The following is a 13,785-nucleotide window of genomic DNA, read 5'->3' as shown; positions in this document are numbered from 1 at the left end:
TTTTGACAATTGGAAATGCCACGCCCGGCTTTGACCAAATGCATAATACTGACCAGAGATGTAGGAGCTTTGACTAAATAGTTGGACTCCATCTTTCCCAGACTTACAGAAATAGGTAAGGGGCAGGGAGCAGGGGGATGGCAGGTGGTAGGTGGGTCAGTGGGTGGTCCTGACCCAGGAGGGGCATGATACTGGTCTCCGGCACTTAGGCCAAATCCTAATCACCCTCCCAAGCAGCCCAGTGTTACACCGGTCTGCTCAGATCTGCACCAGAGATTTAGCTGGCACAGAACTGAGTGGCCCCATTGAGGTGCCTGCCAACAAAGGGTAAGGGTAAGTAAGGCTAAGTAAGGGTATGGCTTCTGTAAGGGTAAGTCTTGCCTCACAAACCTTATAGAATTCTTTGAAAAGGTCAACAGGCATGTGGATGTGGGAGAAACCGTGGACATTATATATCTGGACTTTCAGAAGGCGTTTGACACGGTCCCTCACCAAAGGCTACTGAAAAAACTCCACAGTCAGGGAATTAGAGGACAGGTCCTCTCATGGATTGAGAACTGGTTGGAGGCCAGGAAGCAGAGAGTAGGTGTCAATGGGCAATTTTCTCAATGGAGAGAGGTGAAAAGCAGTGTGCCCCGAGGATCTGACCTGGGACCGGTGCTTTTCAACCTCTTCATAAATGACCTGGAGACAGGGGTTAGCAGTGAAGTGGCTAAGTTTGCAGACGACACCAATTTTTCCGAGTGGTGAAGACCAGAAGTGATTGTGAGGAGCTCCAGAAGGATCTCTCCAGACTGGCAGAATGGGCAGCAAAATGGCAGATGCGCTTCAATGTCAGTAAGTGTAAAGTCATGCACATTGGGGCAAAAAATCAAAACTTTAGATATAGGCTGATGGGTTCTGAGCTGTCTGTGACAGATCAGGAGAGAGATCTTGGGGTGGTGGTGGACAGGTCGATGAAAGTATCGACCCAATGTGCGGCAGCAGTGAAGAAGGCCAATTCTATGCTTAGGATCATTAGGAAGGGTATTGAGAACAAAACGGCTAGTATTATAATGCCGTTGTATAAATCTATGGTAAGGCCACACCTGGAGTATTGTGTCCAGTTCTGGTCGCCGCATCTCAAAAAAGACATAGTGGAAATGGAAAAGGTGCAAAAGAGAGCGACTAAGATGATTACGGGGCTGGGGCACCTTTTTTACAAGGAAAGGCTATGGTGTTTGGGCCTCTTCAGCCTAGAAAAGAGACGCCTGAGGGGGGACATGATTGAGACATACAAAATTATGCAGGGGATAGACAATAGGGAGATGCTCTTTACACTCTCACATAATACCAGAACCAGGGGACATCCACTAAAATTGAGTGTTGGGCGGGTTAGGACAGACAAAAGAAAATATTTCTTTACTCAGCGTGTGGTTGGTCTGTGGAACTCCTTGCCACAGGATGTGGTGCTGTCGTCTAGCCTAGATGCCTTTAAAAGGGGATTGGACAAGTTTCTGGATGAAAAATCCATTATGGGGTACAAGCTATGATGTGTATGTGCAACCTCCTAATTTTAGAAATGTCAGAATGCCAGATGCAAGGGAGGGCACCAGGATGAGGTCTCTTGTTATCTGGTGTGCTCCCTGGGGCATTTGGTGGGCCGCTGTGAGATACAGGAAGCTGGACTAGATGGGCCTATGGCCTGATCCAGTGGGGCTGTTCTTATGTTCTATGTTAAGGGGAAATAAATCCCCTTACTCCGAGGTGTGCTGGATCCACCGTAACCTACACTGCATACAGCACAGGCCACTTGGCCTGCCTGTTCCGGTGCAGCATAGGAATGAGCTGCCCGCTTGAAAGCATGCCAGATTGGATGTGAAGAGTCCCGATTACACAAATTGAATGACAATAGTGCTGCACATGGTAAGTCTGTGATAGTGTGATGACACTTTAAAAAAATTGCTGTTGGTCTAGGGTTGTGCCCGTTCCATTCCTGCCCATCTCACCCCCATGCGGGTGTAATAACTCTAAGGTGAAATGATCACTAAGGGGAAAGTAGATGCAATATGAAAAGGGAGCTCAAAGTCTGGCAGTCAACCATGGCATGAGCATGGCTTTATAACTAAAATGTGCATACCAGATAATCAGTACTTACTCAGCTGTCAGTCAGTCTTCTCATTCCTCCATACTTTAAGTGGACTACCTGCCTTTTAAACATGTTTGAAGAGCCATATGATATGTTCCTGTTCATTGATGTGTGTGTGTTCTAGACTGTGCAAAACTGACTGGGAAGGGTAGGAGGGTTCTTGATGACATCACAAGGAGCAGTGTTACCAGGCATACTCTAAAACATGTGTAACATGTGCAGATAGAGGAAATATATTGCAGGTATAGTGACCAAATGAAGTGGCTCAAGACACAAGTCCATGGAACGGCTTTTTCAGTGTACAGTTTTGGAGAGGAAAGTTATGTTTGCACTGAATGTAATGAGGCCCAAATGAGGGCAAGTCCAGAGTGGCTCTGCTGCATTGAAAGTGTTATGAACATGTCTTCATCTCTAGTGTGCAGTATCTGAATCAAGATGAATGCATTCATGTGCATGAAACATGTTCTCATTTCTCACCAGTAGCTCCGCATTGCTCCTTTTCCTTAGCTATTAAGTTAGACCTATTCTTGGATATATTTGGGATGCTGAATTCAAAAATGACATTGGTGTTGCTCAACTGGGTCTATTGGGGGGGGAGCGGGAATGGCACAGCCACCTTATCTCGTTTTTGGGGTATGGCATAGTCACTTTATAAGGAAGCTGTTTGAATCAGCATAGAAAGTGGCTATGCAATACCCCCAAAACTAGTTCCAGTTGAGCAAAACCAATGTCATTTTTTTTTATTCAGAGCCCCCAAAATATCCTAAATTTGTTCAAACATCCTGCACAACTAAAAAAGGGGGGGAAAGTCTGTGTGTGTGTTTTTTTTAGTAGGCCTTTGTAATCAGTGTATTAGAGTGCAATCCTAACCCAATTTCCAGCACTGGCATAGCTGTGCCAATGGGATGTGTGCTGCATCCTGCAGTCAGGAAGCAGTCACGGAGACCTTCTCAAAGTAAGGCAATGCTTGTTCCCTTACCTCAGAGCTGTATTGCCCTTATATCAGTGCTGGATGTGACAAAAAAGGAGAAATCAAGGACCAGGTAACATCTGGATAAAGAAAGTCCTGCCTGGAGACAGGCTGTTAGGCCCCAGTGTCAGACCCCAGCTGGAACCAACTTTAATTAGTGCATACCAGGCCCGGGAGAACTGTGGAGGAGGCCACTTCACAGGGCCCTCTGATATCGTACCAAGCTACCAAGTGGGCTTCAAGGCCAGCGTGATTAACAACCGGGTTCAGCTGAGAGTGTCTCAAGTGGGGAGGGGGGAATCCACCATGAGTAAGAAGGCTTGTGGCACGTCCACCCCTAGAATGTTCGCTGGAACCAAGTTCTGATTGGTGGATGGGTCAGGGAACCTATAAAGGGGAGAGAGGGGGGTCTACATTGGGCTGACTTTGTCTCTGGCTGAGGGGGCTTGAGACCCGTGACCACCTTGGCAGGAGTGACCCAACTTGGCTGCAGCAAGATGGGTTAGATGACTTTGGTGAGTGATAGTTAGTGTTAGGAGGTAGTTGTTATTGTTTTATTAGACTGGGTGTTGTATTGTATTGGTGTGCTCTTTTCCTAAATTCCTAAACCCTAGACTGATGCAGTGCTATCTGTATAACTTTGTTTCAAACCTTTATTCAATAAATCCTATTCTTTACAACTGACTGGATTATTGGGATTGGAGAAGTCACAGGGACTGGTTGTGGGAGGCAATCCAGTGTGTCTGCAGGTGGACCCTGGAGACCCATAGTGGGAGTCTGCTCCACTGTTTAAGCTGAGCCCAAGGGGGTGTAGGCTGGAGTGTGACTCAGGGGAGGTTCCCCAAAATTTGGCCTGGCTACCAGGAGTGGAAGCTCTGTGGTTTAAGAGCTATTTGGCAACCGGTCTGGGATAGACCTGCGGGTGCCAAGTGACCATAGGGGTTTATGGCCACTTGATCACCCGAAGGGTAATAAAAAGATTACCCATCTATAAAGGAGTGTGGTCTGTTTTCCTTCACACTGGAAAGTGGGTTAGGATTGCGGCCTTAGAGCCCAATCCTCGGCTTGACGCGCTGGCTTACTGCCGGTGCGCACTGTCACAAACATGCTGGCCGGTGCTGGGCTAGCACCAGGCAGGTGACCGGCCTCCACCACTTGGCGGTTGCATGGACCGCCAAGCCATGGAGAGGAAAGTGGGGGCAGGGAGGGAGGAGGTGTTCTGGGGAGGTGGGTGGAGGGCAGGGAGAAGGTGGGGAGGAGGCATGACGGGGAGACGGGGAGAGGGCGGAGGAAGGCATGCTGGGAAGGAGTGGGGAGGGAGGGAGGTGGGACCGGTAGAGCTCCACTTCACCAGATCCTGCGTGTTTATGTAGGGCTTGGCGCCTGACACGAATTCTCTTACTTCACTGCCAACCTTTTGGTCAGCGGTGAATCAAGTAGCCCCATTGTGGGGCTACTTCCCTTACCCTGGAGAAGGGGATGAAAATCCCCATTACTGCCTGTGCTCTCTGCCTGTAACTAGAAGTTTATGTAATCTGAATACCGTGGGCTGGTCTAGATTTAGATACAGTGGCTTTGATCCTGGTGCAGAGAATTTTGAGTAGGTGGCCTTCCAGCTTCAAGTCCAAGGAGTCCACGACTTCTTGTGTCAATAACAAAGTACACTCAAGCCAGCCTGCATATGCTTCTTACAGACTGATGCTATACCTGCCCAACAATTTGGAGTGATTTGGTCTCCATGGCAGTGACCAAGGATGCTTCTCATGGCAACACTGACTCTCCTAATAAGACAGAAGACCTCCTCCTAAGATGGATGCTGTGTTCTAGATGTCGAGCAATCATAACCCTACGATTTTTTTCTGTGGGGGGAGGAGGAGAACCTCTTCAGGAACATACAAGCCAATTGCCATTTGAACACATTGTAACTGCATGTTTGGCAAATATAATTATCACACATGTCAACTGAGGTCACACTGCAAAGTTATCAGAAACCTCCAGAGCAGAAGGGAGGAGTCCTTACTGCAGCTCCTACCCATGCTAGCATTACCATTCCTGGAAAGTGGGGCAATACTGAAGCGAGGAAAAACTGCCTATCACGCAGCCTGGGGTTTCTGGTATTACTTTTGCTTCTGAAGAAAGAGCCGCATTGCAGCTGCTCCCAGGCCACAAAGGTAACTGAAGAAAGGGATCCAAGAAAGTGTGCCAGCATTAAGAGTGGAGCATGGCCAAAACAACACCAGCCACTTTTGCCAGGAAGAACATAAACTCCTCTGCAATGCTTCAATATTATTATTTCCCCCCCTACTTGCCATTTGAAGAGTGAATAGGGCAGAAGTACAGACAAAGGCCAGCATCCAATGTTTAATGAATAAGAAGGTCAATGAGAAATGCAGGCTTAGACTCAGACATGCAAGTTCCAACACCGGAGAACGATTATGCAAGCTTTGCCACACAAAAGGCACTCCATGGCTATTAACAGAACCATGGGCACTTATTTTTTTTAAACTAAATTGAACATCTCACTGTTGACAATGAAGATTTAATTTACATTACACTGCTGAAGTGTTTAAAAATCTTGCATTAAATCTGAGCATTATCTATAAATATTTCTTCATACTCGTATGTATGCGCTGAAATCAAGCCTCTTTGGTGCATTTTCTAGTGGCAACTATTTGCAAAAGAGTGTTCTGGATGCAGAGGCGGTATTAATTCTTGGTATTTCAGCTCACGGTGCCCTATGTTATAACTACAAATCATTCTGCCCCCCCCTCCCCATTGGGAGACAGGCAGATCATGCTAGTGTTGTAAAACACTTCTGAGAGAACACAGCAGGGACATGCATGGGGTGGTGAGGCAGAAGTGAGGAAGTGCTTGCACACCTCACACTGTGGCAGCACTTTTCAAAGAACTCTGGCAGGGAGGCTCAGCCTCACCTGCCTCCCCACCCACAGCATGTCCCTGGAACATAGTACTGAAAACCTTACTACAGTATTTGGCATTTTCATTCAGCTCCTGTCACCAGATGTTTCCCTATCCCATCCATCTGTGGAACTCCTTGCCGCAGGATGTGGTGATGGCGTCTAGCCTGGACACCTTTAAAAGGGGATTGGACAAGTTTCTGGCGGAAAAATCCAGTACGGGTTACAAGCCATGATGTGTATGTGCAACCTCCTGATTTTAGAAATGGGCTATGTCAGAATGCCAGATGCAAGGGAGGGCACCAGAATGAGGTCTCTTGTTATCTAGTGTGCTCCCTGGGGCATTTGGTGGGCTGTGAGATATAGGAAGCTGGACTAGATGGGCCTACGGCCTGATCCAGTGGGGCTGTTCTTATGTTCTGATTGTTTGTCAACTCCCATTCCTGCCTTGTTCATTTAATGTAGTTTGTGAGCCTAGTCCCAAATAAATGTTACGCTAGCAAGAGTCCACCTTGCTCTTCATAACTGGTTTTGAAAAGGGTACGAGACAAGAAAATCCTTTAATCTCTGCTGATGTGAAGCAAACTGGGAGTGGTTTGTGAGAGGTGCCCAGTGATCCATACAGAAAGCTGAATAACAGAAAGATGAGTGGATATTTTGTTCTTTATTCACGTGGCTTTACACTTTCAGAAACAATATATGTTTCAGTTGCAATTTGAGCTTGCTGATACTGATATAATTATTAGTATCACTGATTTAAGGAGCCTTACACTTCATCTGTTTTTTTTTTTAAGAAGTTTATATTTTTCCATGAATGATTACAACAAAGTTTTAAAAGGATGTGTGCATGAGTGGTCCAGCCGTGAGGCGAGGTGATATGGCAGAGTAGGAGGGGCATGAGGAGGTCGTGGATTCAGGGTACCCCTCCCCCACAGTCTGCCACCACTTCCCTCCAGCCTGCCATGGATATGAGCCACAATGATCTGCTTCTTGCCCATTCAAGCAAGAAGTGGGTCATCCACTTGCTTACCACACTCTTTGCGCAAATCCAGCCATGTGGGACTTTGGCTTTTATTTAAAAGGACCGTGCAAATGAAGGCACTCCCTTCTTCTATCCCACCCCAGCTGACCCTCATTGTCCCCAACATCTATGGCTGGCAATCTGTGGATCAAAATTCTCCATAACTCTTTGATTAATAGGGATTGCTCCATCACTTGGCAGATGTGACTTTATGATACAGCCAGCAATGTAGATTATTTCCCTGCTGATTCAATTTTGGCTTGTCTAATCACATTTCCAATTCAGAGAGAGAACAGACCCCTTCATTCTTCTTACTGCCACAGGAAAGACACTTAACACAGACTGATGAGTAATGGCATGTGTTGAGAACTCTGAAGATGTCCCTCATATGCATTCCCATAGGCAGATTATAGCTATAGAAAGGAGCTGTGGGTCGCAAATCAATATCCCTTTTTAGAAAAATAAAAAGATCCTGGATGCATTGTCCCATGTAAATTGCCTTTTCTTGTGACATCTCTTGATACTTGATACATCTCTTGATGCCTTCCAGTAGCAGCAAGGCGTCATTTCCTTTCTTTCTTCCTAAATTCAATCCAATTTTGGCTTTCCCTTTTCTTCTTCCATACCTGAGCACAAAGAAAAAACAGCATTTGAAACACTTGAGTAAATATAAAGGTATTGTATTTTTGCAAAACTTCTGAAGAAATGGCACTTTTTCTGTGGTGTTTCCCTACAACATAACAAGATTTGGAATACTACCAAAAGAATGTCTCACACACACAAACCAAAACCTTGTAATCCTACTGCTTTTTGTTATATAGTGATAGGTTAGCTAATATTTCCTCCCCTTGGCAAATCAGCTTGAAGGCCTTCAAGAAACTTCTCTTTCTGAACTGTTGTGAGAAGTGGTGGATATAATTCCCTGTGATGCCACCTTTTTATGAATGAGACAAATATATTTTATCAATGGTTGCAAAACACTGTATTTGCCTACCAAAGATGAGGAAAAAACCCATCATGTTCTTTGCCATATCATTCACTGATGTTGGAGAGGTATTCTGCTGTTCTTTTGAAGTAAACTCGTTCACCATGCTACACAGAGATGCCCACACAAGAATGTTTAGCTGCTGCTGATACAGGCAACATTAATTCATGCTTTCAAAGACCTGAACCAGATATATTTATATTTCCAACCGCAAAAACAAACAAACACTAACCTGCCACACAACATGTCACTAATGGCACTTTCTGACACACAGACAGAAGATGATAGTGTTTTGGAAGGAGAATACAAAATCACTTCTAGTGCTTCTATGAGGGTTCCCCGACCTCTTTTCATTGTTTGTATTGACAAGACAAAACTGACAGGCTCATACATGAAAAAGTGCCGGTTACTGCCAATAGACTTTATTTTCTGCCTCTTTCTTTCTGAGTAACCCAGGTAGAGAGCCCAGAGGAGTGATTTGCAAGGCACAGAAAAGGAGGTCTGGACAGTGATATAGGAAGTGTGCACAGTGCAAAGACTATATCCTGCTGCCTGCATATATGCCCATATGCAGGCATGTGGGGGGAGGGAGGGTCCTCTGAATGTGGATGCCACAGTATGACTTGATCGTGCCCTTGTGTTTTTCTGGCAATGGAAACATTCAGCTCTTTCAAATGCGTGTTCCTGTGCAAGGTTCTATTATTAGACTTTGGCAAAAGTTCTGTTCCTTGTCTGTTTAGCCTATTCTGACTCAACCTCCCTGCTAAACACCTCAGATATTTGCTTGAAAGTGTTTCTTTTGGATGCTTCTAGTGCTGCTGCTGCATATCCCAAGGAAAGATTTCTGGTTTTTCTTTTCAGTGGGACAGGGGTTGGGTGGGGGTGGACAGGGATGAGAGGAAAATTTCTGAAAGTGGCTCTAAAGGAAATCTGATCATAAATCTTATTCCTCTTTAAATGGAAAATCTGCTTGGCTAGGAGTTCTCACCATGGGCCCCTTTGAAAAAATGTACCCTTTAGTGCTTGGATTACAGTAGAGGGCAAAGGCATCTGGTGGTGGTGATTTTACTGAAAGGCGCAATAAGGAAACAATTGGGTCTGGACATTGCCAATAGTCTAAATACAATGCACTGGGTGTTGCTGACAAACCAAAAATAATTGGATAGCCAGTCAAAGGTTTAAGAAAACAAAACAATGGCTTGGCTCCAGAAAAGCATCTTGGCTTCGTATTCTGCACTGGTGCCAACTGCTGGTCTCCTGCGTCCTATGCTGCTACAGAGAACTTTTCCAGTGGTTTTAAGATGAACTGTTTTATTCTTCTTTATAAAAGAATCTCTATCCTTCCTTGAGAAGCATTTTACAGCCAATGGATCAAATACTCCGGCATCGTCAGACGCGTGGGTCGGTTGTGGCCTCTAGAATGGGAAGATTTTTCTTTGCCTACCACATTTGTGGTTTAGCCTGGGAAAACTAACTGCAAATTATTTTGTCAGTAGTGGGGTTTTATTTAATGCACCTCCTAATGGGGGAAAAATCTTTCAGACTTAGAATGTCTTGTAAGACCCCTGCTAATTGGGTAAGAGGCACTTTTGCAAGTGGGTGCTCCTTTTTTTGGCAGGGGGAGAGTAACTGGCCCACCTCCCCCCAACAGTGTCTTTTCTAGTGGCTCTCTGCTGGTGTTCTTTTGCATCTTTTTAGATTGTGAGCCCTTTTGGGACAGGGAGCCATTAGTTATTTGATTTTTCTCTGTAAACCGCTTTGTGAACTTTTAGTTGAAAAGTGGTATATAAATACTGTTATAATAATAATAATAATAATAATAATAATAATAATAATAATAATAATAATAATAATAATAATAAGACTTGTGGATGTCTCATTCTTTCCACCTCATCCTTTACATGGAGGCATATATGCTTATTGCATAATGTTGTCATATGTGGTGTACCTTTCAAACCTTTATAACAACATCTGATTTACATAAGTTACAGCACTGTAGCCTTTGCTGGCTCACAACCCATGAGCTACAAGAATATCAATCAATATTTTATAAATTCTGGGCAGCTCAAATCTACCTAACCTCCCCCCTCCCACCTCCAGCTGATGCAGCCATGCCACCAAGATGCATGAGGCATTCTGTGGAAGGGGAAGGTCATGGAAGTCTCTCGGGGTAATCTTCCATTAGACAAATTGGTCAGCTTGGATCTGCGCCAACTACTATACTTTGCTGGCACAGGTTCGAGATGTGTTCGAGATGATGGCACAGGTTCGAGATAACGGGAAAAATGGGTGCAAGTCGCTGCCCCTGATATCTGTCCTGTTCTGCCCACTGCCAGTATCTTCCCTGTTCTCCTTCCCTCTCCATTCCATTTTGCCCACGTTCCACCCCCACTGCTAGCTTACTGGCTGTGGAGTGGGCAGAAGGCTTTGGCTGTGAGGCTGTGGCTCCATCACCTGTTACAGCAGCGCTCTCAAAATGGCCACCAGTTGCGTGTGCCATTGACAGTCATTTTACAACACAGAGACACTGTTCTACTGTTGTGATTCCCTCTGTGCACTTAGAAACAAAAATCTGAAAAGTTATAGACTTGTTTTTTTTTAACCCACTGAATCTTTGACATTGCTTATTTTGTCTTGGAACAAAAAGGCAGAGCATGTTATTTAGAGCAGGGACCAACTTCCATATATTGTATACTCCTTTGTTCTCCTACTCCTCCCTTGACTCAGTGGATGATCAGACATCACAGTGAAATTAGCATCACTAGCAATCTGAACTTCAAAAGCAAAGAGACAATGGGCAATATACTTTGGTCAGATTTAGAGACCTTTGCTTTTAAGAACATAAGAACAGCCCCACTGGATCAGGCCATAGGCCCATCTAGTCCAGCTTCCTGTATCTCACAGCGGCCCACCAAATGCCCCAGGGAGCACACCAGATAACAAGAGACCTCATCCTGGTGCCCTCCCCTACATCTGGCATTCTGACTTAACCCATTCCTAAAATCAGGAGGTTGCGCATACACATCATGGCTTGTACCCCATAATGGATTTTTCCTCCAGAAACTTGTCCAATCCCCTTTTAAAGGCGTCTAGGCTAGACGACAGCACCACATCCTGTGGCAAGGAGTTCCACAGACCGACCACACGCTGAGTAAAGAAATATTTTCTTTTGTCTGTCCTAACCCGCCCAACACTCAATTTTAGTGGATGTCCCCTGGTTCTGGTATTATGTGAAAGTGTAAAGAGCATCTCCCTATCCACTCTGTCCATTCCCTGCATAATTTTGTATGTCTCAATCATGTCCCCCCTCAAGCGTCTCTTTTCTAGGCTGAAGAGGCCCAAACGCCGTAGCCTTTCCTCATAAGGAAGGTGTAGCCCAGATTAGACTAAGACTAATCATCTTAGTCGCTCTCTTTTGCACCTTTTCCATTTCCACTATGTCTTTTTTGAGATGCGGCGACCAGAACTAGACACAATACTCCAGGTGTGGCCTTACCATAGATTTGTACAACGGCATTATAATACTAGCCGTTTTGTTCTCAATACCCTTCCTAATGATCCCAAGCATAGAATTGGCCTTCTTCACTGCCACCGCACATTGGGTCGACACTTTCATCGACCTGTCCACCACCACCCCAAGATCTCTCTCCTGATCTGTCACAGACAGCTCAGAACCCATCAGCCTATATCTAAAGTTTTGATTTTTTGCCCCAATGTGCATGACTTTACACTTACTGACATTGAAGCGCATCTGCCATTTTGCTGCCCATTCTGCCAGTCTGGAGAGATCCTTCTGGAGCTCCTCACAATCACTTCTGGTCTTTACCACTCGGAAAAGTTTGGTGTCGTCTGCAAACTTAGCCACTTCACTGCTCAACCCTGTCTCCAGGTCATTTATGAAGAGGTTGAAAAGCACCGGTCCCAGGACAGATCCTTGGGGCACACCGCTTTTCACCTCTCTCCATTGTGAAAATTGCCCATTGACACCCACTCTCTGCTTCCTGGCCTCCAACCAGTTCTCAATCCACGAGAGGACCTGTCCTCTAATTCCCTGATTGTGGAGTTTTTTCAGTAGCCTTTGGTGAGGGACCGTGTCAAACGCCTTCTGAAAGTCCAGATATATAATGTCCACGGGTTCTCCCGCATCCACATGCCTGTTGACCTTTTCAAAGAATTCTATAAGGTTCGTGAGGCAAGACTTACCCTTACAGAAGCCATGCTGACTCTCCCTCAGCAAGGCCTGTTCGTCTATGTGTTTTGAGATCCTATCTTTGATGAGGCATTCCACCATCTTACCCGGTATGGATGTTAGGCTGACCGGCCTATAGTTTCCCGGGTCCCCCCTCTTTCCCTTTTTAAAAATAGGCGTGACATTTGCTATCCTCCAATTGTTTCTCAAACAATGTCAATCATGTACTTTTGTTGGCTTTACAAGTTTTTGGGTGCAATCCTAACCCATTTTCCCGCACTGACATAAGGGCAATGCAACTTCAAGGTAGGGGAACAAACATTGTCTTACCTTGAGGAGGCCTCCGTAACTGCCCCGCAACTGCAGGATGCAGCACATGCCCCACGGGCACAGCTATGCCACTGTAGGAAAGTGGGTTAGGATTGCACCCTTTGTTCCTGTTGGTTGAGCTCTTAATCGTGCACCTTATCTTGCACTCCATCTCACTCACAATCTCATCGCTCTCCTCATCTTGAGGCCCCCCCAAAGCATTCAAGCCTTCTCTTTAACTATAGACAAAGGAAGTGTACACTATGAAGTGTACACTATGTGAGTGTACCCACTGCACTAAAAATGTTTCCATAAATTTAATGTCTCCCATGTGTATCTTTTGTGGGGTTATCACCACAAACCACATTTTGAGCTCTTGCTTTAATTTGTTCTCTTGAGACACGGGTTGTGGGCCCAATCCTATCCAACTTTCCAGCTCAGGTGTAGTCACAATGCAGCCCTATGGTAAGGGAACAACTGTTCCCATATCTTGAGAAGACCCCAATGACTGCCCCTCCACCACAGGATGCAGTGCACACCCCACTGGCTCAACTGCACCAGCACTGGAAAATTGGATAGACCCTGTGTTCACTGTACATATAAACCTAAAGCAAAAGATACTGCATGTCTTTTTGTATTTTACCACGTTCAATGCACTTTAGCACCTCATGTTTTAATTGTAAACTATGAGCAATTAACTCCATTTTACCTGTTCTTTCCATTCTCTTTCCCACTCTTCTTCTGTTCTTTAGGATTCGTATTCACAATAGTTTATAGAAAGTCAGCACAGAAACAGATGCACTGTAAAAGGGAGTATGTGATGCATATGCCTTAAAAGTGTGGAGATGCGTGACCCATTAGACAGTGCACCTCACAGAGTCACTTTCGAGACTTGTAGCTCAGTGGTAGAGCATATGCTTTGCCTGCACAAGATCCCACATTGAATCCCCATTATCTCCAGATGGGGCAAAGAAAAAACATCTGTCTGAAAACTTAAGGGAGCCGCTGCCAGTCAGTATTGACAATACTAAACCAGATGGACCAGCTCAGTATAAAGCAGCTTCCTAACTTTATGCACTGATTTCAAAGCAACTCTTGTGTATGATGAGGTGAAGATGTGAAATAACACCTTGATGAAATAACTGAGGGTTACCGTATTAGATTTAAAAAAATAAAAAAGTTGAAAATTGGTGTTTTCTTTAATGTGGTGATAGTATGTGAAAGGATTTAAACACCTTGCTTGCCACATGAAAAAGGCATGGTGG

General features: G+C 45.1%; 1 protein-coding gene across 2 annotated transcripts in view; it reads right to left on the bottom strand.

The window, feature by feature from the left end:
• Nucleotides 1–6,661: 6,661 nt before the first annotated feature.
• AIG1 (androgen induced 1) overlaps nt 6,662–13,785 on the bottom strand; it is a 102,647-nt gene continuing 95,523 nt past the window's right edge. For both annotated transcript variants that reach the window (XM_066611254.1, XM_066611256.1), the window contains exon 6: nt 6,662–7,663. In XM_066611254.1, coding sequence (XP_066467351.1) covers nt 7,626–7,663 — 38 coding nt within the window. In that variant the 3' untranslated portion in view covers nt 6,662–7,625. The remainder of the gene's footprint in view (nt 7,664–13,785) is intronic.

This window comes from Tiliqua scincoides, chromosome 1, assembly GCF_035046505.1.
Source record: "Tiliqua scincoides isolate rTilSci1 chromosome 1, rTilSci1.hap2, whole genome shotgun sequence".
NCBI classification, from domain to species: Eukaryota; Metazoa; Chordata; class Lepidosauria; order Squamata; family Scincidae; genus Tiliqua; species Tiliqua scincoides.
Note: the sequence above shows the minus strand (reverse complement) of the source record. Positions and strands in the feature narration are given on the sequence as shown.